This window comes from Musa acuminata, chromosome BXJ3-3, assembly GCF_036884655.1.
Source record: "Musa acuminata AAA Group cultivar baxijiao chromosome BXJ3-3, Cavendish_Baxijiao_AAA, whole genome shotgun sequence".
Lineage (NCBI taxonomy): Eukaryota > Viridiplantae > Streptophyta > Magnoliopsida > Zingiberales > Musaceae > Musa > Musa acuminata.
In genome coordinates, this window is record NC_088351.1 from 38827134 (window position 1) to 38854911 (window position 27778).

The 27778-nt window shown below is 40.8% G+C and overlaps 5 protein-coding genes and 1 non-coding gene across 8 annotated transcripts; 3 read left to right on the forward strand and 3 right to left on the reverse strand.

Annotated features, from left to right (window-relative positions):
* Window positions 1–1206: 1206 nt before the first annotated feature.
* LOC103979852 (ubiquitin-NEDD8-like protein RUB1) lies at window positions 1207–4308 on the reverse strand. The gene is made up of 3 exons (XM_009396067.3): window positions 4054–4308; window positions 3624–3883; window positions 1207–1588 (listed from the first exon to the last, which is right to left on the reverse strand). Exons 1-3 carry the CDS (start codon window positions 4144–4146, stop codon window positions 1468–1470), a joined length of 474 nt encoding a protein of 157 aa, XP_009394342.1. The 5' UTR covers window positions 4147–4308; the 3' UTR covers window positions 1207–1467.
* An 856-nt stretch (window positions 4309–5164) lies between these two features.
* LOC135634465 (U5 spliceosomal RNA) lies at window positions 5165–5285 on the forward strand. Its single transcript, XR_010495376.1, has one exon. It is a non-coding gene; the product is annotated as a U5 spliceosomal RNA (small nuclear RNA).
* Window positions 5286–6952: 1667 nt separating this feature from the next.
* LOC103979851 (uncharacterized serine-rich protein C1E8.05-like) lies at window positions 6953–13453 on the reverse strand. Of its 3 annotated transcripts, none has more exons than XM_065142212.1 (3): window positions 13194–13453; window positions 9588–9839; window positions 6953–8160 (listed from the first exon to the last, which is right to left on the reverse strand). In XM_065142212.1, exon 3 carries the CDS (start codon window positions 8133–8135, stop codon window positions 7224–7226), a length of 912 nt encoding a protein of 303 aa, XP_064998284.1. In that variant the 5' UTR covers window positions 8136–8160; window positions 9588–9839; window positions 13194–13453; the 3' UTR covers window positions 6953–7223. The 3 variants fall into 3 exon arrangements, with proteins under 3 accessions (XP_064998284.1, XP_064998283.1, XP_064998282.1); XM_065142211.1 differs by having other exon boundaries at window positions 6953–8711; XM_065142210.1 differs by having other exon boundaries at window positions 6953–9839.
* Window positions 13454–14656: 1203 nt separating this feature from the next.
* On the forward strand, window positions 14657–16173 carry LOC135634040 (3-oxo-Delta(4,5)-steroid 5-beta-reductase-like). The gene has a single exon (XM_065144168.1). It carries the CDS (start codon window positions 14725–14727, stop codon window positions 15961–15963), a length of 1239 nt encoding a protein of 412 aa, XP_065000240.1. The 5' UTR covers window positions 14657–14724; the 3' UTR covers window positions 15964–16173.
* A 1594-nt stretch (window positions 16174–17767) lies between these two features.
* LOC103979848 (uncharacterized) lies at window positions 17768–22785 on the forward strand. The gene is made up of 2 exons (XM_009396063.3): window positions 17768–18162; window positions 22487–22785. Exons 1-2 carry the CDS (start codon window positions 17860–17862, stop codon window positions 22604–22606), a joined length of 423 nt encoding a protein of 140 aa, XP_009394338.2. The 5' UTR covers window positions 17768–17859; the 3' UTR covers window positions 22607–22785.
* A 591-nt stretch (window positions 22786–23376) lies between these two features.
* LOC103979847 (protein RBL) lies at window positions 23377–27755 on the reverse strand. The gene is made up of 5 exons (XM_009396062.3): window positions 27429–27755; window positions 27166–27264; window positions 24318–25408; window positions 23984–24245; window positions 23377–23702 (listed from the first exon to the last, which is right to left on the reverse strand). The coding sequence occupies exons 1-5, from the start codon at window positions 27445–27447 to the stop codon at window positions 23479–23481; spliced, it is 1695 nt and encodes a 564-aa protein (XP_009394337.2). The 5' UTR covers window positions 27448–27755; the 3' UTR covers window positions 23377–23478.
* Between the last annotated feature and the right edge of the window lie 23 nt (window positions 27756–27778).

A 27778-nucleotide genomic window follows, 5' to 3' on the forward strand; every position in this document is an offset into this window, starting at 1 on the left:
TTGCCACATGAGTTGAGTTTTATTTGACTAGATGGCCTGGATCAACCCAGTCTAACAGATACCTAACTCACGTCAAACCCCAATTAGATTTATCTTATTAAATTAGATTTAATATTTTAAATTATTAAAGAGTAACTTAAATCCATGAATTAAATAATTTAAATTCATGATCTTAAAATTTAAAACTAATTAAATCATAAAAATTCACACATAATTTTTTAAACATAGATATATCTAATCAAATAAATTAGAACAATTATTTTTATCTAAAAATAATAATTTTAATAATTAAATTAATAATTTGCTTGATTGCCAAGATTCCTAACTTCTCGATTAAGGAAATAAAATTTAATCATTTTCTTAATCATATTACACAAATAAAAAATAAATTAAATAAAACAACATATTATTATGATAAATTATTTATATTAAGAAGGAAAAATTATCGATGATTACACTCCTCAGCTAACCGATGGCCGAAAGAACTCAAGTCTTACTTGAGGCCTATTCAAGGAAAAATTAGAGCACTTACGTCTCATGTTCTCAATTTTGGTCGAGTAGTAGATGAAGGTACATTTAGCTGGACAACTCCCATTCGATCTGATGTGCAGAATATTTGTCTCATACCGCATAATATTCTTTTGTTTCGGATGACCATTAAGACCACAAAAGAAAAATGACCATCTAAGACCCCAAAAGAAACTACTCAAAGACGTGGGTTAAAAAACACTAGTTTTCTTTCGTGTTTTAGTGATCGAAATTTTATATTTATTTATAAAATGCAGGAGAAAAAGGAAGACTGCAAGTTCATCTTTAAATGCATGCAACCAGAACAATTTTGCTGAGTGTTCTATCTTATCTCTTTCTTTTCGATAAGAATGAAATGTACGATCCGCAATGTACTGAATAATAAGGAATTTTATTGCCTTAGACCATCTTCTGCATTGCAGATGGTACATTTAAGCTTCAAAGGAGAAAATACATTCAGCCTGAAGAAGAGAAACAATAGCAGCAGATGCAGAGGATCTCAGTGAAATTATTGTTCTGGGTTGCATGCACACAAACTATTGCACAATTCAATCTGCTTATGGCTTTAAACACAATATGGCAAATTGATTTACTCCATCAAACTGTTACACTAAAAAAAATACCATAAACCAAGCATTCGTACTCATTTAAGGGTGTAGAAAAGCAAACTAAGCCACATGAACCTCAAAAGCACATTTTTGGATATTCATAGGCAATGCCAATATGTGAATAAACACACACACACACCAGCAGTTCAAACTTTGCCGAATATTTCATGCTCCTGAGAACAATAATCTTATTTTCGAGGAAAACTAGTTAAAGGCCTAACCAGACCCAACTTACTTCGCTAATTACTTCCAAACAACATCCAACTTTGAATTTTCCATTTTCTCTGAGGGTTGCATAGCACATATGGACCGGTAGAACCACCAAAGATACCTACAAACCTCTGTGCCAGCCACCCCGCAGGGCAAGCACAAGATGGAGGACAGAACCACCCTCGATGTTGTACTCCTTCGCCGTCTTATCATCAGCTAGCTGCTTACCAGCATAGATGAGCCTGCATTTGAGTTGAATACCCCAGGATTTTTTAGTCAAGCATGTAATATTGTAAAGACCTGTACATATGAATTAATCTTGGCAGAGAAACTTTAGAAAGAAGCAATAAAATGCACAGTTATCTTGAGAGAATAGGAATAAAAGCATATTGGTTGATCCAGAAACGTTGAATGGTACTTAATAATTATAAGCAAGGGACCTATGCTGCTAGTAGATGAATAACCTCCTACTTAAAACAAGACACTTAAGTCTGTCAAGAACAACAATCAATAGATCTCAAGAGAGTTCAGGGCAAGTGGGGGCCTAAATTGACTCACCTTTTACAACAGGGTTCAGACCAAAGAAATATTAACAAATTATATAATTCAGGGAAAGAATCACTCGTGTTGTAGAGAAAATTTCTTTTATAGGCCAAAAATATGCCAATCCAGGGGCACTGTCCATGGTGAATTCTTATACTTCACAATGTGTGACCGGTGGCTCTTAACGAGTGCAAGCACAAACGTAAACCAGCACTTCAGACCAAGGGGTGAAAAGATAACCACTCAAGGACCTTAGATATGCAGCTCAGACCTCAATAAGCAAACAGTAAGAAATTCATGACATATTGAGAAGTTCTCATAACAAGTGGTGGTACTCTGTCATATGTTTGAAACGAATGTCCAGGTGACATCATTCTAATTAACAATTCAAAATCTAGTACTATCATGTTATGTTAATGCATAAGGTTGATCAAATTTGCAGATGGAAACAGAATATTTGTACTGTATTTTCTTTTGGCCAGTGGCATTTACAAATAAATTGACTATTTTTATCAAAATTACGGAGTGCAAAAATATCTCTTGCATAAGGATGTGGTGAGAAGGATAATGCTGTTGGGAGGTGGTAAACATATTCTGTGCATGTAGAAGATAAGTGCAGAAATAGTGAAGCAGTTATGTGTTGCTATAGATCATTGTGTTGTTTCTAGCATGAGGTAGTTTGATACATTGAGATACTGTGATTTGTGAGTTTGAAGAGAATTGGATTATGTAATTGTGTTAAATGGGTGGTCTTGCATATTTTTTTATTAGAGAGTGGTTTAGCACACAAGGTGGATGCATATATAGTCATACCCTAGTAAGCAGGGAAGCTATTTCTAACTAAACTCCTAGCCATTTAGATTGCATGGGAGCAACCAAATCTGATGCCAAGACTTACACCCAACTACCAAAAAAGGAACTGATTAACATTATATAAATGTGTGGGGATTCTTTATAATCAAAATGTAAGCAAACAAGTTTTAAGTTGATAATTAGGTTCAAGAAAGATGAACACAAGGCTGCATAACTAAGGTGGACAAAAACACACATGAAAAAAAAAAGGAGACAACAAAAGCACTCTACGATCTACAGTTGAGTATGCACCAAAGCAAAAAAAATCCTGTTGCCTTTTAGGAAAATGCTACAGAATCTCGACGGATGGTCATAGTCTATCTCAAAGATATAACATTTATTCTAGCATACTTAAGCAAGAAACACAATAGCAGATCGTAGCATACATTTTCAATAAGCACCATGTGACACCATCCATCTAAGTTATAATAAAAAACAAAGTAAATACAAATAAATTGTACATCAGCAGTAGTGCACAACAAAAAAAGAAGTATACATCAGCTGTGTACTAAACAACAGAAAGAGATGATAGTGTTTACAAAGGTCTTAACGGACAAAGGTCATTTTTGCCAAAAGAAAAATAGATGAATAATACTGTAAAGCAAAGACACTTCCTGTTAACACTATCATATCCTTCTTCAGAACAAATAAAGAACTTTACATCCAGATTGGTTTATAACAAATCAATAGCGAAATATGAAGCATTATTAGATTAGCAACAGATAATTCATTCTAATGTAACCAAAGACAGCTCCGTAGATGACAGAAAAAAGGAAGATGTGATTAGTTAGCTTTGAATGCATTAAAAGAGAAATATAAAAGGCTAACTAAGGTGGAAAATAAATCAACGAGAATACTAAATAATAAGAGAGGAGAGGGCACCTTTGCTGCACAGGTGGAATCCCCTCTTTCTCCTCTACCCTTTCCTTGATCCTGTCGATGGTGTCAGTGGGCTCAATGTCGATCTCGATTTCCTTCCCAGTAAGCGTCTTCACCTTGATCATCATTCCGCCCCTGAGCCTCAAGACAAGGTGAAGAGTCGACTCCTTCTGAATGTTGTAATCAGCCAAGGTGCGGCCATCTTCCAATTGCTTTCCCGCAAAAATCAACCTTTGCTGGTCTGGAGGTATCCCCTCCTTGTCCTGCAAAAAAGGCGACTTGCTCATTGCCGTACGAAATACCCTGCAACCCATTATCTTTGAACAAACATGACATTGTTTCTGGTGTCACAGGGTACAAACCAAAAGCCCCGTCAAGATTCAAGCCAAAATCATCTATTGCGACCTTTAACAAGAAGAAGAGGAGGGGAGACCTGGATCTTGGCTTTGACGTTGTCGATGGTGTCGCTGCTCTCGACCTCGAGGGTGATCGTCTTCCCCGTTAGGGTTTTCACGAATATCTGCATCCTCCCGCGCTTGTAGTCGTCCTCCGCTTTGGTTATCCGCCCTCGTCCTCTGGCGGAGAAGAAGATCGAAGGCGGTGGTGGTAATAAAGCGGAAGGAGACGACCAAATCGATCGCGTTGAACGGACGCTGACAGCGGGCTCGGCGTCCTCCTCGTCCTCGTCCTTGACAAGCCAAAAAAGGGCAAAATAACAATAATAAGTAAATCTTATTATCAGAATCTCTTTTCAATTTTAAATGGATCACAATTATTATAAAACAAAAAAATCATAAAAAATAACTATTATATATTATTTAATTTTAATTTTATTGTCTATCATAAATAATAATATTTTTTTATGATAGACATCACATAAGTCTAAATATAAACACTATAGGAATTTTGACAAACACATACGAGGCAAAGTGAGCATACACATTGACAGAAACAGATGGTCTAAATAGAAACACTATGGAAATTTTGACAAACACATACGAGACAAAGCGAGCATATACATTGGCACGCACAGTCGAAAAGCACTATGGGAATTTTGACAAACACATACAAGGCAAAGCGAGTTCATACAATGGCATGCGTAACCGAGAAGCAGATAAATCTAAATATAAACACTACGAAAATTTTGACAAACACATACGAGGCAAAGCGAGCATACACAATGGTACAAATGTCGAGAAGCAGATAAATCTAAATATAAACACTATGGAAATTTTGACAACGAGGTAAAGCGAGCATACACATTAGAACGCATCGAACACATTGACGAGCATAGTCGAGAAGCAGGTTTCGCTACTACTTGGAGACGCATCGAACACATTGACGAGCACAGTTGAGAAGCAGGTTTCGCTACTACTTGGAGACGCATCGAACACATTGACGAGCACAGTTGAGAAACAGGTTTCGCTACTACTTGGAAGAGGGCTTAGAAACGGGGTTTTTTAGTCCCACATTGCTCAGTTAAGAGGACTGATCGGCCAAACCCGCTATATAATGAGCGGAATGTTCATCAACCAAAATCACGCAGCTGCGTGGTGAGCACAGAGCGAACTATTCTTTCGCCTTTTACTAAAGAATACCGTGTGCACGCCACATAAAGCAGCATACGCCAATTTTTGGAGGGATTCGTCTCTTTTAGAGAGGGGTCCCAACAAAGCTTAAACCAAACTAATTGCCAGGGGACATATTACGTTGTAATAGAGCTGATGGTTCGTTGGCTTTGTTTTCGTTTGCATTCTCATCTCATATATTGATATGGAATATCTATCTATTTGGCTTTCTTATGGCACAATTTGGTTACCTTGTGGGAGGATTTTGCGGAAGATTTGATTACTGACAACAGTTCCAAGTCATTCTGTCCAAAATAGAAATCCTGCCTATTGTTGCAGCAGCAGATGTGTCTTCCACAAGATTATGTTGTTCTTCAAAGTATGTCTTCTTCATTATAAAGAGAGAAATTTGATACTAGCAGACATTTTTTCCATACCAACAACAAAGCAATTTATCAATTTGTAAGCTTTTCCCTGATTCAGTCATTATTTTGGTGATCTATCTGCCATAAAAATTGAGCTTAGTTGGACAGTTGTTGATGAATTCCAACTCAATTTAGATTGGAGATTTATCTGGGCTTCAAAGAAGACAGCCAGTGAGTGCTCAGAAACACAATAGAGCATCCACTGCAACCAATCTGAGACAACAGAACTTGTCTTCTCAAAATAGCCAGTGAGTAGTGGTCAGAAACACAAGGGAGCATCCACTGAAAACAATTTGATGCTTCATGTTCCAAAGATTCCTTTTGTCCATTGATTGAATGCTCTGCTACAGCTCATCACTTGAAAGCTGCAGAAGCTTAGGACCATAGCAATGAGACCAAATACAAGAAAACCCAGTCAAGGAGAACACAAGATAACATATCACCTGATCTTGGCCCCTCCAGATCAAGAATGTTCTCCACTTGAATGCCGGATTGATTTGGATGAGTTTGATTCATTGCTCATTATAATGTGTCCACATACACAGAATTTGACAGCTTATACTGCATCCAAGCATTACCTTCCAAAGCTCAAGACACAGGCTGCTCCACATGAGACTCTTTCATGCCACTTTGTATCCAAACTAAAGGACAAAGGACACACTGCAACTTTCCCTTACACCCATCCAATTTATTTTCTGTGTTGCAAAGCTTATTACCCATCCTTTTGTTTTCACTTGATTGCTGACTCTTTTTACCCCTCTGAACTCCTTGTAAGAACTTGTGACAGGTCTTTTCTTAGTGTTTGCATGATATACGGAAGAATCTTGGTGAAGAGCTGATACCATGCGAGCAGTGGGAAAGCATGTGCAGACAAACCTTCTTTGAGATGGCTTTTGGTACTAAATGCATTGCTGGACTAATTTCCTTTGAATTCCACAACCATTTCCAAGTAAACAGATCTTAATGATTGAGTCATAGTATTGGCTCATTTAGGACATCAGTTGAGTTCTAAACGGTCATGATACAAGCATTCCTCCTGGTTGAAGAGCAAGAATGCAGTATAAATATGACCTCCATTGATGCTTGCTTGAATTAAATACGTGCTAACATGTCAGATTATGTCTTAGATACTGAAATGTGAGATCTAGTAACTCGGATTGCAGTTAGTGGACCTGATTTATCTGTCCTCTCCTATTCTCTTTAATTAGACACACCAGATCTCCACAAAGAGAGCTGAGAAATGACCAAGCTATATGAATGGAGATAAATACCTTCTGTTGTTGCTATGTCACAAACAGAAATTGAAGATCGAGTGAAAGAAATAAGGGACAAATATGGGTTAGAAAACCATCAAACTTTTCCTTGAAGCTTTAATTTTTCTTGTTCTTGAAAGAAGGAAAACCACAAGCTTTTGTAAAGGCTTGTGTGTTATGTACCCAGGCAAAACACCCATTGTTCTCTTTCCATTCCATCCCCACCATCATCATCATCATCAAAGCCTCTCAAGAAAGAAAGGCTCATCTTAAGCATGATATGATCGAACCACAAGAAAGGAGGAGGACCAGCTGATGGACAAGGCAAAGACCAGTCTTTTCTTCACCATCACCACCTCAACTCCGTGTTCCCATTGCAATGGAAAGATCCTCCAGCCATTCAAACACCCTACTCCTGCGCACAGTTTCACCCCTCTTTAAGCTCATCGTCTCCTCCTTCTTCTTCTTTGTTGGTATGGCTATTGGCTCCAGCGCATCCGACGAGCACTTGCAGCTGAACCCACGACCGCCGGGCCGCGGCGGTGCCTTCTTCTGGACATTTGCCTCGATCCTTGTACCTCTCGATGCCTTCTTCGCTTGTTTGGCCTCCGCGTCGCTCTTCCTGCTGCTGACACCGCAGCTGTTCGACCTTCGCGACATCATGTCGTACAATTCGATCTCGGGGGCCTTGGCGATGCCCAGCCGAAAGATCCCCCACCCTGGCGGCGCAGAGCTCGTGCTCCTCCGCCCCGCGCTCGCCTTCCTAAGGACGCGAACCTGCGGCGTAGGACTCGGACGGGCGCAGAAGTTGCCGGGAAGTGACACCCGCGGGTGCTCGCTGGTGCTGCTCGAGTGACTGTTTGATGAATGGCTCCTGCTGATGCAGCTGCTACTGCTCCTGCTGCTGCTGCTACTCCGGCTTGCACAGTTGAAGCCCAAGCCAAGAATGGTAGATGAGTACTGGTCGAAGGAGTCGGACCTCGACCTGCTCCAGCTCGGTCTACAGGAGCCGATGGAGGGCCGCAGTGGAAGAATCTGGCCTTGGAAGAACACTTCATCGGCGGCGCACATGTCGGTCTCCGCGGCATTGGAAAGGAGACCTCCCGCCACCGATATCCGGAACTCGAAGTCCTCCTCCGCATCACTAGACTTGCACTCACCGTCGTCATCTTTGTCGACGGCCACCTGGAGGCCAGAGAGCGACAAGGCCTCCTCTTCTTCCTCAAAGGCCTCCTCCCATTTCTCTTGTGCTGCCACTGCCATTGTCATTGCTTGGGCTTCTTCCACCTTTTCTCTGGAGGAAAGGAAGGATGGAGATTTATAGGAGGCGATGGAGACTGGAAGAGGGAATTCCGATGCCTGAGACATTCCCGTTGTGTAGGCTTGTGGGCGGGCCCTTGCGTGCCTCCCCTACAAGCAGCCTAAAGAAACTTCTTCATGTGGCATGGATTTTGGGCAGTGGAAGTAGTTAATGGATAGAGTACCAATTGATAGGTTGGCCTCAGGAGAAAAAAATCTATGCGAAAAAGAAGATCTATGTCAAGTTGGATGGTCTTTTTAATCTCCTTTCCAGTCTCTCCATGTTCCTGTAGATGCCATGGGGGGCAGGTGGGACAGCAGCTCTTTGGAAACTTGTAATTGAAGAGAGACCAGACTGGTTTTGATGTTCTTCAGTTACTGAATGCCTCTGTCACTAAACTCCACTCCAGAGGGAGAAAGAGTTTATCCATGTCAACTACATCCATTGCCTCTCACAGACAACACTTGAATCACTCACACTTGCAATTAGGATGAGCTTGTGAAGCAATCGGGCCTCTGTAGTGGGGTCCAATGTTGGATCTTAACCTGACCAGAAAGGTGATTCATGCATGGAGGTATGAGTCTTTTGGGGTTTCACTGAGGTGTCATGGAGGATGTGATGCTGGAGGTTTTGGAGGTTAGCCACTGGAAAGAATTGTGAGGTGGAAGATGCTATGAGGGCATCATATACTGGTGAAGCTAAGTTGTGCTGTCATGCAAGTATTTTTGGAAGTAAAGCAAGCAACTTGGTAGATGTAGATACTGGTGCTTTCATTATGTTCCAGTGCCCAGATCAAACTTTTAGGCTGCCCAGAACATGACAGGCTACCATTTCTTGACAAATGGGTGCAATGTTTAGCTGTTCTGCCTGGTAAAGCAGAAGTGTGCATGCACAAATCCACCATGAGAAATCCCCCATAGTGGTGGACAGTTTATGGTGATATTTTGGTGGCACTACGGAGGGAGAAATCATTGAGGAAGATGGCAACTTTTTGGATAATAATTGCTCTAGTGTGATGAGGTTTCTGCATGGGAGAATTGGACAAGGACTCACTAGGCATCTCATGCATGTTAAATCAAGTTGGATCAGGCTCGAGTTTGACCAATAAAATGACATGATTCACTGATAATAATAATGTAATACTAAGACTAAAAGGCAACAATATGTTGCAATGCATGATGAATTAATTTGGGTCAGATATTTCGCTCCCAAACAAATCTTGGAATTTGAGTGATTGTGACCTCCAATATTCAGTCTTTTGTTTTTCATGCAATTTTTCTCAATATCAGAAAAAGGATCTATCAACTGCGATGGGCTAAGAACTAAGTAATTAATGATAAATCACAAGGAATCTGATCATAGAACAATTAAGCAGTTAAATAGCAGGAAAACAGGATTTGCAAGTGAAGTGAAACTTGAACCTGTTGAGCGCGCTTTGAGGAATCTGATGGCACTGCTGCTGTGTATCTGATTGCCTTGTTACCAAATTGGAAGCCCTGGAAAGTGACTTTTGAGGACAGGTACTTACAGACAATGCACTACCAAAGCCCCAACCAAGACCAAATCCCACTCGGCAGCCTCAGCCTACTCATATGAAATTTTGGCAATATCAAATAAGATACCAAGCAAGCGATGCTGACCTATTCCCAGGACAAAGATATGCAGGGGCATCCCTGTAGATATTTGAAAACGAAAAAAATCCATGGATTAATAGTTGTACGAAGAACAAGAACACCTGACCTAAGTTAAAAGAGGTATACATGGGCCTGAAATACTGAAAAAGGGGTTGCGTGGTGATTCATCTTCCACTACTGTGAGATTTGGTAAGAATTCATTTCTGTGGCCTTAATTCTACAAAGAGAAAGATTATTTTTGTGACTTAAATTTGATCATCCAGATTGCCAAGGAGCTACTTTATCATCCATCACATTCAGAGTTTATCCTGAAAGGGATAGATAATATACTAGAGCTATAGAATAAAAATTTATGTAGAAACAACATAAAGAATGTGGATGAACATGTTTGATTATCTATCATTTAAGGTGCCTCTCAAGTATAATACGATACATGCATCCAGCAACACTAGCTTGGTAACACAAAACAATTTCCAGTAGCAAACTGTTCCCCACTATCAGAATATAAGTACATAATCGGGATGCCTCAAGAATATATGAAGCTGAATCCTCTTTGTCATTTGGGAAGAAAAGAGTGTGCAGCTTGAGTTGAACTAGAGAGTAAAAGAAAGAATATTGGGCCTCTTAGTAGGTGCAGCAGAGCACTAAAAGAATGTTCTCTCTCACAGTGCAGGGAACAAAGAGGTGCAGTCGATTCAAGTGTTGTGTGTGAGTGGGTGTAAACCGACTAATTTCTGTTAATTTGACATGATGATGACCTATGGCACATCAAAGTTGATGTATTTAGTATTTGGTTAGATTGATTCTGATCATGTCTATCACATAAGTAATGTAACAATTGTTCTCATATCTGTCAATGTGTAAAGACTCCACCACTGACCAGTTCTAGAATCTTACAAAAACATGCACCCGTAGGAATAAAAAGCAAACTACTGCTCCTTGGTTTACTACCAAGCATCTTTACAAAATAATTCACAAAATTGCCTGCTTGCCCTGCAAAACTTAACCTCTCTATCTGACTAACCAGTACTGCTTTCCTGGTGAACTGTGGGTATGTACTTGTTCCTATTATGGCTAACTGGATTCTTGTACTGCTATAACTTATTTGTTGTTATACTACAATTGTTATCCTTCCATTGGAGATGATTTTCAATTATTTTACTTTGCAAAGTATTAACAATCTTTTGTCTGCAGAGAAAAAGTTCTGGCTTTTCCCATCTTAACTTTTTTGTCTTTCTAACCTAATAATCATTCTAGTTGACTACCCAACATCTCAATTTTTTAACAAACTCTGCTCTAGTTCAACTATAACTCGGGCAACTATTTCCTCCAGTCTACTGCTACAGCACCATTTCCAGCTATAGAAATCATATTTAATTTATTTTTTAAATCATATTTTATGCCTGAATAATTGATAACTAGAATGGCGATCAACATGTTAAATATTTCTTCGTTTGGAAGACATATTGACAGGCATAAAGCATATTACTTTTGCCATCCCTTCTCTTCATCCTAGATCTAAAATCTGCGAAGCGTTTCTTGAAGACCGTAAAATTTGAATAAATATTTTAAACTGCTTTAGAATTTTGAAGCTAGTATTTTTCAGTAATCATTCATTGTTTAGAATTTTGAATTTTGTCTCGTGCTCCCCACCATTTTTTTTGCTGCTCTCTTTCGGATACTAAATTTAGCTAACATAAAAAAATAGCATTAATCCTTGAATGGATGATGTAGAAAGATCCTAAGCCTCTATAGCAATTACATTTATCATCATACTTTTCGGATGATGATCTCTAATGAATAACTTACTACCCTTCGTAAGGTGATAATCAGCTCTCTTCCAAGATTAACTTAATAATTTTTACCCATGCAGTGCCTTTAGACTCATTCTAGAACACCACATGCATCTTTAACCTTTGCTGCCTCAGAAATGTCACGAGCAATCTTTGTGGAATAAGAAACGAAATGTCTACATCTTTAACGAATGTGATAGTTAGAAGTGGTGAAATAATTATCATTAATAGTACGAAAAAAATATAGAGGAAGATCTAAAAGACCTTGATAGAAACTATAAATAAAGATCTAAATACTCTTAACTTAATTAAACATATAGTTTTTTATAGATCGCGATGGCGGCGACAAAAGATTCATGTAGTTGATCCCAAATAATTGAGGCTTACAACTTTATTGTTGTTGTTGTAAGTTTATTTTTATTTTATTAGTTAAAACTTGAGCTCATAAGGTAGTTAATAAAATTTTCTCCTATATGATGTAATAGGGAGAGTATCATCGACCAATCACCATCCGACATGCGGCTGCCGATGTGATAGCTTAGTCAGCCTCGAGGGTAAAACTTGCATCCCCTTTGTCTGCCCATGTGGACGTGAGTCTAAAACAGACAATTGTGGACTACCTCTTCCCTTATTGCTTATGTGGACAAAGGGACAAAGATAGGTTGTTAGAGATGATTAAAGGTTGTCTCCCCACAGAATATTCTGCCCCTCTACTGACAGGTATAAAAACTCACTTTGTATACCACTCGTGATGACACTCACTCACCGAGGGGTTACTAACTTGGGTGTCGGAGCGACCGAGTCGGGAAAGCTCTCTCGACCTTAGTCTTTACATAGGTGGCACCCTGGGAACTCAGCGTTTCCACCTCGGAGGCACCTCGGCCATACTTCGGACATCCCTGCGCATATGGGTCAGAACCACGTCGAGCTAACCACGATGTCAACGTCATATTCCTATAACATAATATAACATTATGGATCATGAATCTTCTTTGCTTTGTTGGAGCATGGCCAAGTGTTTATAACAAACAAAAGCTGAAGATATCATCCATACAATGAGTAAACTAAGTGTATATATGTGGAAGGGTGAAGACGAGATAATTTATACTATGAACAAGGAAGGATCTGGAGTTTTCTTTTCAATGACAAAAAAACTCACCTATGACACTAAAAACTCTAAGATCAATAGTCCAATGTCTTTTCAAGTACTGCCTCCCGCATATCTTTTCCTTTCCTTTTTATCCACACTCTTTGTTTTCCTGAAATCGTTCGAGGCCCTCTGAGAAAGGAAACAAGTCCTGCTAACTTAATTCATCAGATTGCACAACCCAAGATCTTTCCCCAGGCTATACATCTAAACCCTATTAATCGACACTACGTAGCACATCAACCTCAAAACCCTAAAATCTGAATCATTAAGATGACAAGAGAACACCTCCCGATGACCCAATTCTCTCATAAATTACTTTTGTTAGTTGTTCTCAGGAAGCTCTTCTTTCCACCTTGCCATGGTACCCCAATTCAAGCAGAAACCCACTTTTTCAACTATCTGCAAAAAGATCAAATGCAAGAAAAGGAACAAGAAGGAGAAGAAAATTACCTCCGAAACCCCATTCAACTCCAAAGCCACATCCAACGCCGAATGCTGAGACAGAAAACGATGGCCAAGAATTCCTACCAAGCCTAACACCGACGACATCGAAGCTACCGAGAACCAATGACTCCTTGCGGGCAAATCGACCTCTAAGCCTCGCTGCGAAAGGGGAGGGGGTTTCGCGTGACGGAGTGGAGGGCGGCAAGGAGGCGGATATGCGTTCCTAGTCGTGCGAGGCAGTGGCCGGTCACCAACGGTGCGAATAGTTAGTGTTATCATATTGCATTGTCGTTCGAGAAAAGGGATCGAATTGGCTTCGATTTCTAGAGTTGGGTTCGATCGGGTGTAACCCCGACGTGACTAAGTACCGAATTAGCTCAAATTTATGCGCCCAACACGAACGGCTTTATAGATTTCCTTTTGCTGATGTGTTGGTCATGATATGTACTCTTTCTTGTTGAAAACTCCTTATCATGATATGTACTACTCCTAATAAATAGTAAGCATTATCATATGATTTAATAGGAGTGTTCAATGAACTCGATGATTGTTGAATTATAGCTATAATAAATATAAAAAAAATAATTATGTATAACATTCAATCATTAGTAAATTCATAAGATCATACATCAAATCATAGTAACGATGATGTCGAACCAATTTGATCATCAAAACTGTGTGTGATTTACTCGACATCCTCTCCCGTGCCGCATTGCTTATATCATGAGATTGGTTCTGTCGAACACACCAACCATGGGTGCAACGTATCGTCTACGTGTCATGCCCCCGCCTATCATAAATCAACCACGTCTTAGCATATGCAGCTGCATCAACATTGATTGCATATCACGTCTCCTCCACTTTCGTTCCACGTCTCCTTCCAACTAAGTGCCACCTTTAATCTTATCCACCTCTTCCTCTCTCGGCTGTCGTTCTCCATCGGACAGCTCAGCGATTTCCATCTCGCTCACCTGCCAAGGTGTCCCATATATATAATATACATATATCGAGGCTGTGCTCAATCTCACATGCCATGATTTCCACAGAAATCCATATTTATTTATAGTATTTTTTTTATTTTTTTATTACAAAAAAGAAGGGAAAATATTAATTAAACGGAGTGTGACCAAACTTTCAAGTCAAAATAGCCAACTAAGGGATAACTCAATAACAATCGGACCTCTTTTTTCCGCCTTATTCTCCACATCATTTCTTATCATTACCGACCATATTTACATATGGTGCCCCTCCTCCGGTTTATCTAATGCCTATTATTGCTATTATCAAAAATACCTTTCACTCGAAGAATAACACTTTCGTGGAAACCAGCGTCATGATTTGCTATCATCAAGGAGCCCACATGATCATCTAAGGTACGTACTTGAGTATGAGTAGGTTAGCAGGGAAGAGTATAACTGACCTCCCTCGCATAACGCTAAGCTTCGAAATCTCTATAACTAAAATCAACGTAAAGCCGTCATCATCAATCTCTCTCTCTCTCTCTCTCTCCAGCGAATTGAACTCGAGGCGCATCGCCATGAGCTGGTGGTGGGCCGGCGCCATCGGCGCCGCGAAGAAGAAGACGACGGGGGTTGACGCCGACGCTCCCGCCGCCAGGTACCAGAGCGTGGCCCTCGTCGTCGGCGCCACTGGCATCGTGGGTTCCAGCCTCTATGATATCCTCCCCCTCGCAGACACCCCCGGCGGTCCATGGAAGGTATACGGCGTCTCCCGCCGACCCCCGCGCCCCTCTCTTCTCTCCCCCAACATCGCAGACGGTGTAGGTCTTCCCGTCGTGCACGTTCCCTGCGACGTCGCCGACCCTGCTGACGCCCTCGCCAAGCTTTCCCCGCTTGGCGACGTTACCCACATCTTCTACGCCGCTTGGTGTCGCCGATCCACGGCGGCGGAGACCCGAGCTACTAACGCCGCCATGCTCCGCAACGTCCTTGACGCTGTCCTCCCTGCCGCCCCCAACCTCCAGCACGTCTGCCTTCAGACCGGCCGCAACCACTACCTTGGCCCCTACGGACCAGCCGGCGGAGTTGTCGCTGAGGTGGGGCCGCGCCACGATCCACCCCACGACCCTCCCTTCCCCGAGGACACACCCCGCCTTGCCATCCCCAACTTCTATTACGAACTCGAGGACGTCCTGCTCGAGGAATTGGCCAAGAAAGAGCGCGCCGTCACGTGGTCCGTTCACCGCCCCACCACCATCTTCGGCTTCTCCCCCTGTAGCCTTATGAACCTGGTATGCTCACTGTGCGTCTACGCCTCAATCTGCCGCAAGGAGGGCGTGCCCCTCCGCTGGTTCGGCAGCGAGGAGGCGTGGTACGGGTTCAGCGACGCGTCGGACGCCGACCTTGTCGCCGAGCACCAGATCTGGGCCGCCGTCGACCCCTACGCCAAGAACGAAGCGTTCAATTGCAGCAACGGCGACGTGTTCAAGTGGAAGCACCTCTGGCCGGTGCTCGCGGAGCAGTTCGGCGTCCCGGCGGTTGGCTACACGGGCTACGACGGTCGGTTCAAGCTGAAGGATGCGATGAAGGGGAAGGAAGCCGTGTGGGAGGAGATCGTGCGGGAGAACGAGCTCGCGCCGACGGCGTTGGACGAGGTCGGGAACTGGTGGTACGCTGATGCCGTGCTCGGCTTGGAGTTTGAGCACCTTGACAACATGAACAAGAGCAAGGAGCACGGGTTCTTGGGATTCCGGAACTCGGTAACTTCCTTCAACACTTGGATCGACAAGCTGAGGGCTTACAAGGTCGTTCCCTGATGCCTCTTTTACTTGTGCTTGCTATAATGTTCTCTTTCCCCTCTATACACTGTGATTTGCCAGTACTTCCATCTCTTGCTAGTTCGTCATCTACTTCTTGCACTTGTTTGTTGTTGTGCTATGGGAAGCTTGTAGTATGAATAATGTATCACTACAAATGAAATGATTCAAACTGAGTCCACAATAAAATTGGCAATATGCTTTAAAGAACTGTGTTTGTTTTTATTATATATATTCTGAAGAAAAATTATGGTTTGCAGCATTCATTAGAACATGTATTTGGAGATATTTACATTGCACAAACACTGGAGTTCTTTTCATGGTTATAGAGAAGTTAATCTGTTCTTCTCTGAGGATGAATATGAGGAAAGATAGTTTGTCTTTATCAGTTGAAATCCAGTTTCTTAACACAAGTACCTACATCTGAGCATATTCTACATCTGGAAGCATATTCTACTTTTATTTTAATTTATTCATTCAATCTTTGTTATTTTTCTTGAATGGATCCACACACTTTCCTGTTGTTCCAACATTAAACCATTCTTGTCAGAACATTAAACCCCATTATTCCTACTATGTATGTTCTTCCTGCTATAAGACTGAATCCTTGTAAGTTCATCATGTCTTGACTGGGGATCTTACAATCCCTTGCACTGTTAGCAGAACTGGTCATCTCTAGTATATTGTTGAAGGATTGTTGAGTATTCAAATCAAGGATTGGTGAGCAAGGTATTGCCACATACCTTGCCACTGAAAACAAATATTTGGTCTGGACATGTCTGCATATTTTAGGACTGGAGGTATCAAAAGAAGAGAAAACAATTTCAGGTCAGAAGTCCTGCATACAGATATGAATTTTCATTGGTTTTTTATGTGGAAAAGGGCATATCCAGCTAGAACTGGTGTATGTGGTTCCTAATTTTTAAGAACCACTCTTTCCTCTCTACTTGTTAGCCCCTTTTATACTGCTCTTGTATTGATGTGATAAATTGCTACAGGATTTCAGACTGACTTATGTTTTCCAACAATTCAGCCTTGATTATGTATGTGAATAAATTTTGATAAACAGGAAGAAAGTGAACCTTACTATGTTGCCATCCATCTTTAGCAATTTTGCTGCACTCATATCTTGGCCAGAGAGAAGGAAATATTCTCCAAATTATAGTAGACATGCACATGCCTTTGTTGCAAAGATATGAGACAACTGATCATCCAACATTTGGTGAGTACATCATGCAGTTCAATAAAAGCCACTTCTATTCATGAAATATTGTCAACCATGTTTACATGAGAGATATTTGGGAGCCAAAACATTTCCAAACATGACCTAACTTGAAACCAATATTATGTACTTCAATATTTTAGATATATAGAATCGAATATTATATACTTTAATATTTTAATCGTATGAGCCTTATCACTCACCGAGTGTAATGAGTTAACTGACTAATAACTTAGTTTGATCTAAATTATTAAAAAAATATTTAAGTTAAAATTAATATAATATACTCATCCAATCCTTATAAGTTAATTTTATTTAATTTTATTTCTAAAAAATGACTCGATTCTGGTAAAGCAAATTAAACTATGCCAACGTATTCTGAACTGCTACAGCACAGTTGGACTGAAAGATTCGCAATGCACAAATCTTAAAGTATCATTTGATATAACGGATACAACGCCAGCGTAACGTACGATTTCAATGGTACGATTATTTCATCTACCCATTGGACCTCTTATCTTCGTACGATTTAAATCGAACGGCTCCAGATCTTCCTCGATCTGGAGGAAGAAGCTCTCCACTCTTATCTCCACTCACCTCGGTTCACGCTCCCTCCATTCGGATCCTCTCGTTTCCCCCAAACCCTCGCTTCGGTGTGTACCGGAGATCCGACCATGGCGGCGTCGATCGGCTTCCTCCCCGCATTCACCATCGGCGACGGGGCGTCTGTCGCCGCGCTCCCCCGCCGGGCTGTGCTTCTCCCCAGCTTCGCGCCGCCAAGAAGGTGGGCGGTCGCCGCGGATTCGCGCGCGGCCGTGGAGGCGGCACCGGATGCGACGGGGAAGCGGCGACCGAGGGGCATCACCAAGCCCAGGCCAGTGTCCCCCGAGCTCCAGGCGGTGGTGGGCGAGGCGGAGATCCCGCGGACGCAAGCCCTCAAGAAGATATGGGCTTACATCAAGGAGAACAATCTTCAGGTCCTCTTTTATCCTTCACTTATGATCGTTGTCATCTGGAAGATATTCGAACCGTTTGCTATTATTTCTTGTTCACATGTTATAAGAGAAAATACTTCACTCGAAAATGGTCGGTCCGGACCCACAACAACTTCGTTCAACGAATCATTTGTCACTTTTGTTTATATGTATAGATGCTTGACAACATGTTTTGCCTTGGGTTTGTATTCTTTTGCTTGTAAAAATGTAAGTTCGAATAGGTTGCAGCACTATAGTGCGATCGCTCATCGCACCGAGCAAAACAATCCAAAATGCTTCATTTTCGTATGCCATGGGCTGTTTTCTGTAGTCCGTTGTCACACGCGTAACGTCAGCCATCTCAGCACCCTGGAACGCATCATAGGGGATGGGGCTTCGGTATAGTGTTGAGCGTTGAACAATCTTCACAAGTTCGCATGTTTTCTTGACGGGAACTTGCCTTCGCGCTCGACACCCAGTGAGCAACTGTTTGTGGACTTGCAGTTGTTCGTTCAACTCTCTAAAGTCCTTGTTTTTCTCATTTCTTTGTTTTCTCTCCTGCACACAAGGTGCTCGCTGAATTGCTTGTAAAGCTTCTTTCTTCGCGAGACGTTGAGACTTGTCTGTCGCTTGTTCTTCGAACTAATCAACTTTCTCTTTTACGAGTCCATCGGGACCAGAGTGAGGTTGCAAATTGACTGACCTTTGCGGACGCATATCGTAAGGACGCGTCAAGACTTAGGCAATCCCAACTAAGTCCGAGAAGTTGGCGCAAGGGTGCTTCGTGACTTAGGCAACTCAAGCTAAGTTCGCGTCTTGACCATAAGGGTGTCTCACGACTTAGGCAATTCCAGCTAAGTCCATGACATTACGGACTCAGGAGTTTGATTTATGTTTCTATAATTTCTTGGGGGATGTGTTGTCTGTTCCAAGTTATGTAATACCGTATCGTACTGGTGTTTCGAGATTGGCTCGGTATGGTACGGTACCGGTATACTGAACAATTTTATATATTTTCTTCATACTGTAGCACTGCTACAGTGTAATACTGTAGCACCGTAGCGGTACCGGACGGTCCACGTACCGGTATATCGTCGGATCGGTACGTACCGCCCGTACCATTCGGTACTGCATACCATGGTCTGTTCATTCTCAAATTGTAATTAGTATCCAACGACGATCACTGTCATCGAAGCATTTGTACTAAAAACATGGTATGTTGGCTTTAAAAGAGGAGTATTTTACAGCATGAGATTCATGAATCTGTTGTCCTTTGAGAGGACACCTGATGGGGCTTGCCCTAAAACTAGTGTATGAGAAGATTTACGGTGTTGATTTTTATAATCTTGAATGAACATAGCATGATACCCTCGTAAAGCATGATGACGATGCCGGTGAACATATATTCTTGCTTAAGGTTGATGGGTCCTAAAGATATATGCAAGTTTTAAGGATAGTAGAGAACCCATTGAGGCATGCCGGAAAAGAGTTATGGGTGACAAAATTAACACAAGTTTGCTTTTTTCTTTTTACAAGCCCATAATTATCGATGTGAGGTTATGAACCAATAATCCAGTCATTCCTTCTTTTGCTTGCACCGTTAGAATTTCTGGCTTTTATATCCTCTCTCATTTGGCCTACACCTGTTCTTCCATTATGGTTGTCATGATTATTAAGTTCCCTTCTTAGTTATCTAATACCCTTCTTTCATCCTTGTGTATCTGTTAACAATGTAGCCTTTTGTAGTCAAACCATCATCTTGATTTATGTAACCTGCATAAGACTTTTCTTGTTTTAATATTTGCATTTATGAAGTTGGTCATGAGTATAACCTACTGCAATGCCCGTCTCATGATCTCATCCTAGATTGATGTAAACTGCACCTCTGGCTTTTAGCCTTTTCTTCGTTTTGTTTGACTTCCAGGTTCCCTTACCGGACACAGTTCTAGTGTTGTTACTTTCACAGCGCTTTAACTGATGACATTGATAATCTTCTAATAGATACTTTGAGAACATCCTTGAAGTTCTACTACAATAATACTTTGAGCAGCCTTTTAATTCACAATATGACAAGATACTTTTGCCGAACTCTGTGCCAATTTATCATATTGCATTTGGTTGGCTAAATTTCGTTTTTTAAAAGTTTTGAATTTCTGTGATCATATCTTTTCTCCGTACTCTGAACGTATACATGTTCATGCATCTTAGCCTATGTTGGATGCACACTTGCACATGTACTATCCTGTGATTTGACAATCTGGCCTTTGCCTCATATTACCATGGTATGTTAACTTCCATTCCTACAGTGTAATACTGTAGCACCGTAGCGGTACCGGACGGTCCGCGTACCGGTATATCGTCGGATCGGTACGTACCGCCCGTACCATTCGGTACTGCATACCATGGTCTGTTCATTCTCAAATTGTAATTAGTATCCAACGACGATCACTGTCATCGAAGCATTTGTACTAAAAACATGGTATGTTGGCTTTAAAAGAGGAGTATTTTACAGCATGAGATTCATGAATCTGTTGTCCTTTGAGAGGACACCTGATGGGGCTTGCCCTAAAACTAGTGTATGAGAAGATTTACGGTGTTGATTTTTATAATCTTGAATGAACATAGCATGATACCCTCGTAAAGCATGATGACGATGCCGGTGAACATATATTCTTGCTTAAGGTTGATGGGTCCTAAAGATATATGCAAGTTTTAAGGATAGTAGAGAACCCATTGAGGCATGCCGGAAAAGAGTTATGGGTGACAAAATTAACACAAGTTTGCTTTTTTCTTTTTACAAGCCCATAATTATCGATGTGAGGTTATGAACCAATAATCCAGTCATTCCTTCTTTTGCTTGCACCGTTAGAATTTCTGGCTTTTATATCCTCTCTCATTTGGCCTACACCTGTTCTTCCATTATGGTTGTCATGATTATTAAGTTCCCTTCTTAGTTATCTAATACCCTTCTTTCATCCTTGTGTATCTGTTAACAATGTAGCCTTTTGTAGTCAAACCATCATCTTGATTTATGTAACCTGCATAAGACTTTTCTTGTTTTAATATTTGCATTTATGAAGTTGGTCATGAGTATAACCTACTGCAATGCCCGTCTCATGATCTCATCCTAGATTGATGTAAACTGCACCTCTGGCTTTTAGCCTTTTCTTCGTTTTGTTTGACTTCCAGGTTCCCTTACCGGACACAGTTCTAGTGTTGTTACTTTCACAGCGCTTTAACTGATGACATTGATAATCTTCTAATAGATACTTTGAGAACATCCTTGAAGTTCTACTACAATAATACTTTGAGCAGCCTTTTAATTCACAATATGACAAGATACTTTTGCCGAACTCTGTGCCAATTTATCATATTGCATTTGGTTGGCTAAATTTCGTTTTTTAAAAGTTTTGAATTTCTGTGATCATATCTTTTCTCCGTACTCTGAACGTATACATGTTCATGCATCTTAGCCTATGTTGGATGCACACTTGCACATGTACTATCCTGTGATTTGACAATCTGGCCTTTGCCTCATATTACCATGGTATGTTAACTTCCATTCCTTTTGTCAAAATAAAAACAATGTAGGCAATAGATTCGACACTAATATTTTACTAATCCATGTAATCCTTTATGATGATACTTTTTTAATATGCTTCTATCGTGTACTGTTTGAGATATAATCCTGCATTATATTGGTTGAATACTGGCGAAGCGTCCCGAGGATATGTAGGTGGACACTTCAAACTGTTTGCTGTGTCATGCTTGTTTGTTGGATACCAATGGTTGTCATGTGCTTTCTGGAAAACATTTCACTTTATGTACTGGTGATACTTTGAATAAATCATTTAGGTCAGTATGAACAACATGTCTATGTTGGGAATTGCTTCTCCTAACCAGGTCTTTTATGATCGACAAAGGTATATTCTTTTACTCTTAATTTGTATATTTATTCGTGATCATATCCATTCCAACCCATTGTCCATTCTACATTGCAATTTTAAGGAACATGTTGAAATGTGTATTTTTTTCTGCATTTGTGTGTATAAATGCATGAGTATGCTGTGAAAAGTATATTTGATGTCTTAAAGAATGTATTTTGAAGTTTGGAGAATTGAAAACAGGATAATTGTGAAACACATCCATCAGTACCAGCAACCTAACAGAACATACACTTCATGTCGGTATTTCTTGGAAATGTAAACCAATGTTACTGCTGGAAGCAACTTGTCGTCCCTAAATTTCTACATTGTGAATCGTTTTGCGAATCTCAGTCTTAAGTGACTTCAACTACTGAACAGTTGCTGTAAAATCCTTTCTGCAGGATCCAGAAAACAAGCGGATAGTAGTGTGCGATGAGAAGCTAAAGAAGGTGTTTGGAGGAAGGGATCGTGTTGGTTTCTTGGAGATCTCAGGACTGCTTAATCCTCACTTTGCAAAGTGAAATCTTCTGTGGGCATGAACATCTCCATATTTAACAATATGTTATAATCTTGACATCGCGATGCTGTGCTGCTTAGCATCAGCTTCTTGATTGATCTAGAAAAGACAGCTTAATGTTTTGCCCTTTATCTGCTATAGATTTGTAGACACGAACTTGTAGTGGTTGAACTATTTGTCTCTCGTCTTTTCTTTTTTTGATGTTTTCTTATTCCCCATTTGAGCTACTAAAGTAGCCGAACTGAGTCTAACAGTTTGGCGATGGCGATTCCAAATCGAGCCAGAATTAAATTGTTCTGATCAATGGTGATTCTGATTCCGTTCTAAATTTGAAACTTAAATGTCTTTACTGATATATTCGATGTGTATTTATATTGAAATACCTATACTTGGAACTCATGAGTAGTGCTGGTATATTCGATGTGTGTTGTGGGTTGTGGAATTTTATATTGAAATACCTATACTTGGAACTCATGAGTAGTGCTGGTATATTCGATGTGTGTTGTGGGTTGTGGAATTCGAAGGAGCAAAACCTCAACCAACCCGGTCCGGTCGACCTAACCGATCGAACCATACCACGTCTGTTGGTAGCTGAATTAGGCCAAAAATGAAATTTTTGGAGAGTTTATGAAGTATCTCTCATGATCTTGTTATTATGGTATATAGGATTTTGTTATTGTTGTGGTATATATGATGGCATGAGGATGAACATGGCCACATATGCATTCCAGATCAATCAATTAATTGTTAGTAAAAGATAAGACATCCCTACCGTCCATCAGATTTTTGCACGAATCTTAAAAACACTAATCAGAGAATGCAAGTACAGAGAGAGCTTCAAAGAGAGAAAAAAAATGGAGATTAGCTTAAAACAGTTCAAAGGTACTCATCAGTTACATCATCCTCATGTACAGAGCCATTCGTGTCGATCCCATCCCCACTTCTGCTCTTTGGTTTCGACAGCTTACCGGAGGGTTTGTTCTTCGTTTGAGGTTTTCGGCCCTTCTCCGCCTGCAACTCCATCCCTTTTGCCGATGGCTTCCGCTTCCGCTTCATTCCTGCAGTCCCAACTGCCTCTTCGGGCGTCGAATTACCTACCACTGCATAAGAAACAATCACACTTGACTCAGAACAACAGTTGTTTCATTCAGTCTCATCATTCTGAAATTTGATTACTGAATTCTGGATTGAGTATAGTTCTTGTTCCGATTGCAACATTGTTCAGTAAAATTATCATCTTGTCTCCATAAGAACTAAAGATATAAAGGAAAAAAAATACCCCACCTAAATCGTAATTTATACCTAACAGATGGAGAGAGATGCATTCATTTATTGGGGCTACTAGATGAGAAAAGAACCTGCGACTAAAGGATATTATTACCTTCGAGCGGGCTTGAAGCAGGAAGAATGGCCTGACCATTCTGTGCTGCTTCCACTGAAAACGGTGAACCAGTATGATTGCTGTCCCCTAACTTCAATGAACTCCCAAGACACTTGTCTTGTTGTTCAGGAACATCTGGCAAAGGGACTGCAGGCAAGAAGCACAGTTCTTCCTGTGATGCATCCGAGTCGCTGAACGCTGAATCTTTCTCCACTGTTAAAATGTCAACCTCCTCATCTTGATTAATCACCAACTCTTTCACCTGCAAATAAGCATTTTCAGGCGCATCTAATCGTAACAGGTTAACACACGAATCAAGGTGGGTGTTTTGTACCTTCTCTGATTCAGGCATTAGATCAAATTCGTCCTCTCTCTCCACATACTCTTCATTCTCTTCAAGTTCTTTAAAATCAGGAGCAAATGCACTCCAGTTCTCTGTGTAGTCTTTGGCCCATATATACACCAAGCCAGCAACCGAAACCGAGACGACCAAGGGGCGAAGAGGGTGCCAAGCAAGATCAATAAGAGCTTCTTTAGGGCCTTCAAGGATTTTCACAAGATGGCCGGCCCTATCCCAAATGTACAGCTTGTGCTCCCCTTTGCTAGCAGAAGCACCTATGACCCATTCACCATCACCACTAAAACAAGGTGCTTTCCATTGTATCTTTGTCACAGCATCCTGGAACTCTCGAGATAAGCGCAGACACTTGGTGCCTACTTCTTTCAACTTCTCTATCCTGGGAAATTTATCGTCAGTGTCACTCATTATTTCAAGTTCCTTTGCAGCACCCTTTGTTGGTAGAAGGTTCTCATAGACTCTAATGACTCGATCATTAGAATTTGTGAGCAGATACTGCCCGTTCCGACTAAAAACAATATCTTTGACAACAGAACCCCCAGGAATAGGTATTAGTGCATTTACCCGAATGTTCTTTGAATCAACAATTAGTATCTCCCCTTTGGAGTTTCCCAGGTAGATCAGATCTCCATGTTTGTCAAAAGTTGCTGCAGTTGGAGTGAAAGGCAGCGAACCATCAGAAAATTTATTGCGAGGATGAGAAACAGCATTTCCATTTGCATTATCCGTTCCTGAAACGGGCAGAACAGTGGAGCTTCCATTGTTCAGATCAACAAGAATAGGCGCAGAAGAAAGGGGACAAGCCAAGCAGAGCGACGGAGTGCAAGATCCTGGGTGAAGGCGTGCATGTAGAGTAGTTTGCTGCAATGTTATATGTGTGATCTTCTCCCCATTCATGACATTCCAAAGTGTCAACGACTTGTCAGTAGCAGAAGCAAGTAAATAGTGACCAAACTTGGACCAGCAAACACTTGTAATAGGTGCTACACAAGCTTTATCACGAAGCTCCTTGGCAACCCCCCTAGTCTCGAAGTCCCAAATGACACAGCTCCCGTTGGCACAGCCAGCTAAACCAGACAAACAGGATGCATTCTTTTAGACCAAAAGTCACTAAAACCAAGTGCAAGATCTTGTTAACAATAATATATAAGCAAAATAAAAGATAAATAAATCAACATGAAATAAAAACTGCATGATTATAATAGAAACTTAAGGATATAACTCAATCATCATACGTAAATTTCATTCAGGTGTGACATAGGAACCAACAAGGTACAAACAGCTAGGTGTTCATAAAATGAAAACGGTGGCAATAATGACATTGGAAGCATGGTCACAGTAAGTTATCTTCTGAAAGCAAGTACGGAAAGAAGAAAAAAGTAAAAGAAAAAAAGCAAATGCAACCAACTATTGTCAGAATTCATTCTTCTCGTGTTTGCTTCTAGTAAATAAAAGGGGAATCATTTATCCACACAGGTTCCACCTAATACTTGTACTGTTTGTGGGAAGAAAACAGCTGCTTAAATGCCTCACCATAAATCAGGTCCAAGAAGATCGTCTTACGAATCCTTGCATGAGCAATGACGCCAGCAGAAAGGTCAAACATAAAGTTGGGTCAATGAGGGAGGAATTTTGTGCCCAGAGAATGTTTCCCCTTTGTGATTGCTTAGAGTGGGTCATGAGATATGGATTCAGTCATTTATTATACCTATGCTCTAGCAGTAGTTTTATAACTCAAATAAAAATGCTCCTGCTACAAGAGAGAGAGAGAGAGAGAGAGAGAGCACGAACAAAGATCCTCTAAGTTCCAAGATATTCAGGCTAAGAAAGTTCAAAAGTTGAACCTTGATGTGTACAATTTGGCATAATAAATCCACCAATAAAGGAGACTACCAGAAAAGAACATGAACATTTACACAAACAAGTAATCTTTGGTGAAACCAAAGAAGATGGTATGATTTGAAAGAGAGTCAGACCACAAAAATTTGAATGATTGTGATGCCAAGAGAATTTGTTGATGAACAAAGAGGCAGGTGGACATCCCAAGATGTTCAGAGAAGTCTGTTAAAGGCAAAGCAAAACATGGAAAGATTAGTTAAAAGGGACGAGTGAGAATCATTAAGCCGCCTGTTCCAACTTTCCATGAGCTAAGGTCACAACAAACACTAATATTCTCAGATGTTATAAAGAAAGGATGAAATGGTGGCACCACTTTGTGTCATGAGGGAAGGCAAACAAGAATTCTCAAATCATTCCAATCAAAATATGTTTTTTTATGAAAAATCCAACAGATTGCCAAAATTATCCTTATTTCTCATTGCAAACTATGCCATGCAGATGTAGCTGGAAAGGAACAGCTTGACACAAATTCACTTTTCATCCTATTTAAGTTACAACTCTTCTTCTGTGAGACTATAAGCGCTAAATTAACAAATGAAACTAAACGTACAAAATGGGTCAATCCTCGGTCGTGTATACTATCACTAGAATAAAAAAAAAAAAAGAAACATGGTTTATCAAGGATCAATGACAGCATTAGCAGCAGAAAACCTTCCAGAATGTCAGATTTCTCCCTCTCCCTCTTTTTCCCAAGTTTCATCTGAATAGACATAAACTAGGCTTGAGCTTAGTTGCCTTACTCGACAGACATTATTGTAGCATAAAAGAGGACAAAACCTTTGCTCATGACGAACAAAACATATGATTGTCTATTCGCTCCGTCAGAACTGTTTCCAACGTATCAAAATCGGCTCTTTTACAAATTTATGCAATCGCAGGGAAAATGAGGTAATCGAAAAAGGAAAAAGTGGAAGACTGATGGTACCAGCAAGAAGAGTTCCCCGGCGATTGAAGGCGATACATTTCATGTTCCCATGCTGCAAAAACTCCTCGATGACTTCCGGGAAATCACCCTGCAACGGATCTTCACCCATCCAAACACCCAACACCACCCAAAAAATCAAATTTAGCTCTAGAAAACCTCAAATTTCTTCAGATTAAAAAAAAAAACAAGAGAAGCAGAAGAAAAAACGGATCTTTTATCTCAGAAAAAGAAGCAAAAGGAAGAATCTGGGTAAGAAAACCCACCGATTATTGGGGCATTCATGTCGTTCGGCCTTCGGAGCAAGGAAATAAACCGAAATCTCAGCAAACAGGGGTTCCCCTACCGCATCATCTCGAGGCGGACATTTCCCCTGCCCGATCGCACCGAACACAAGGGAGAAGAGAGCCTGGTCGAGGACGCTTGCTTCTGCGAAAGAGGGGCGGATCGAAGCCGGAATCGAGCAGCGCTCCCCACGGAAGAACTCGAAAAGGCTCCCTGGATCGCCGGAATCACCGAACCAAAAACCCTACCTTGCATAATTATTTGTGATTCCCATTAGCTTTTTATTACGACTTTAACCCGATTTCGTCTTCCTCTCGGCGGAGCGTGGAAT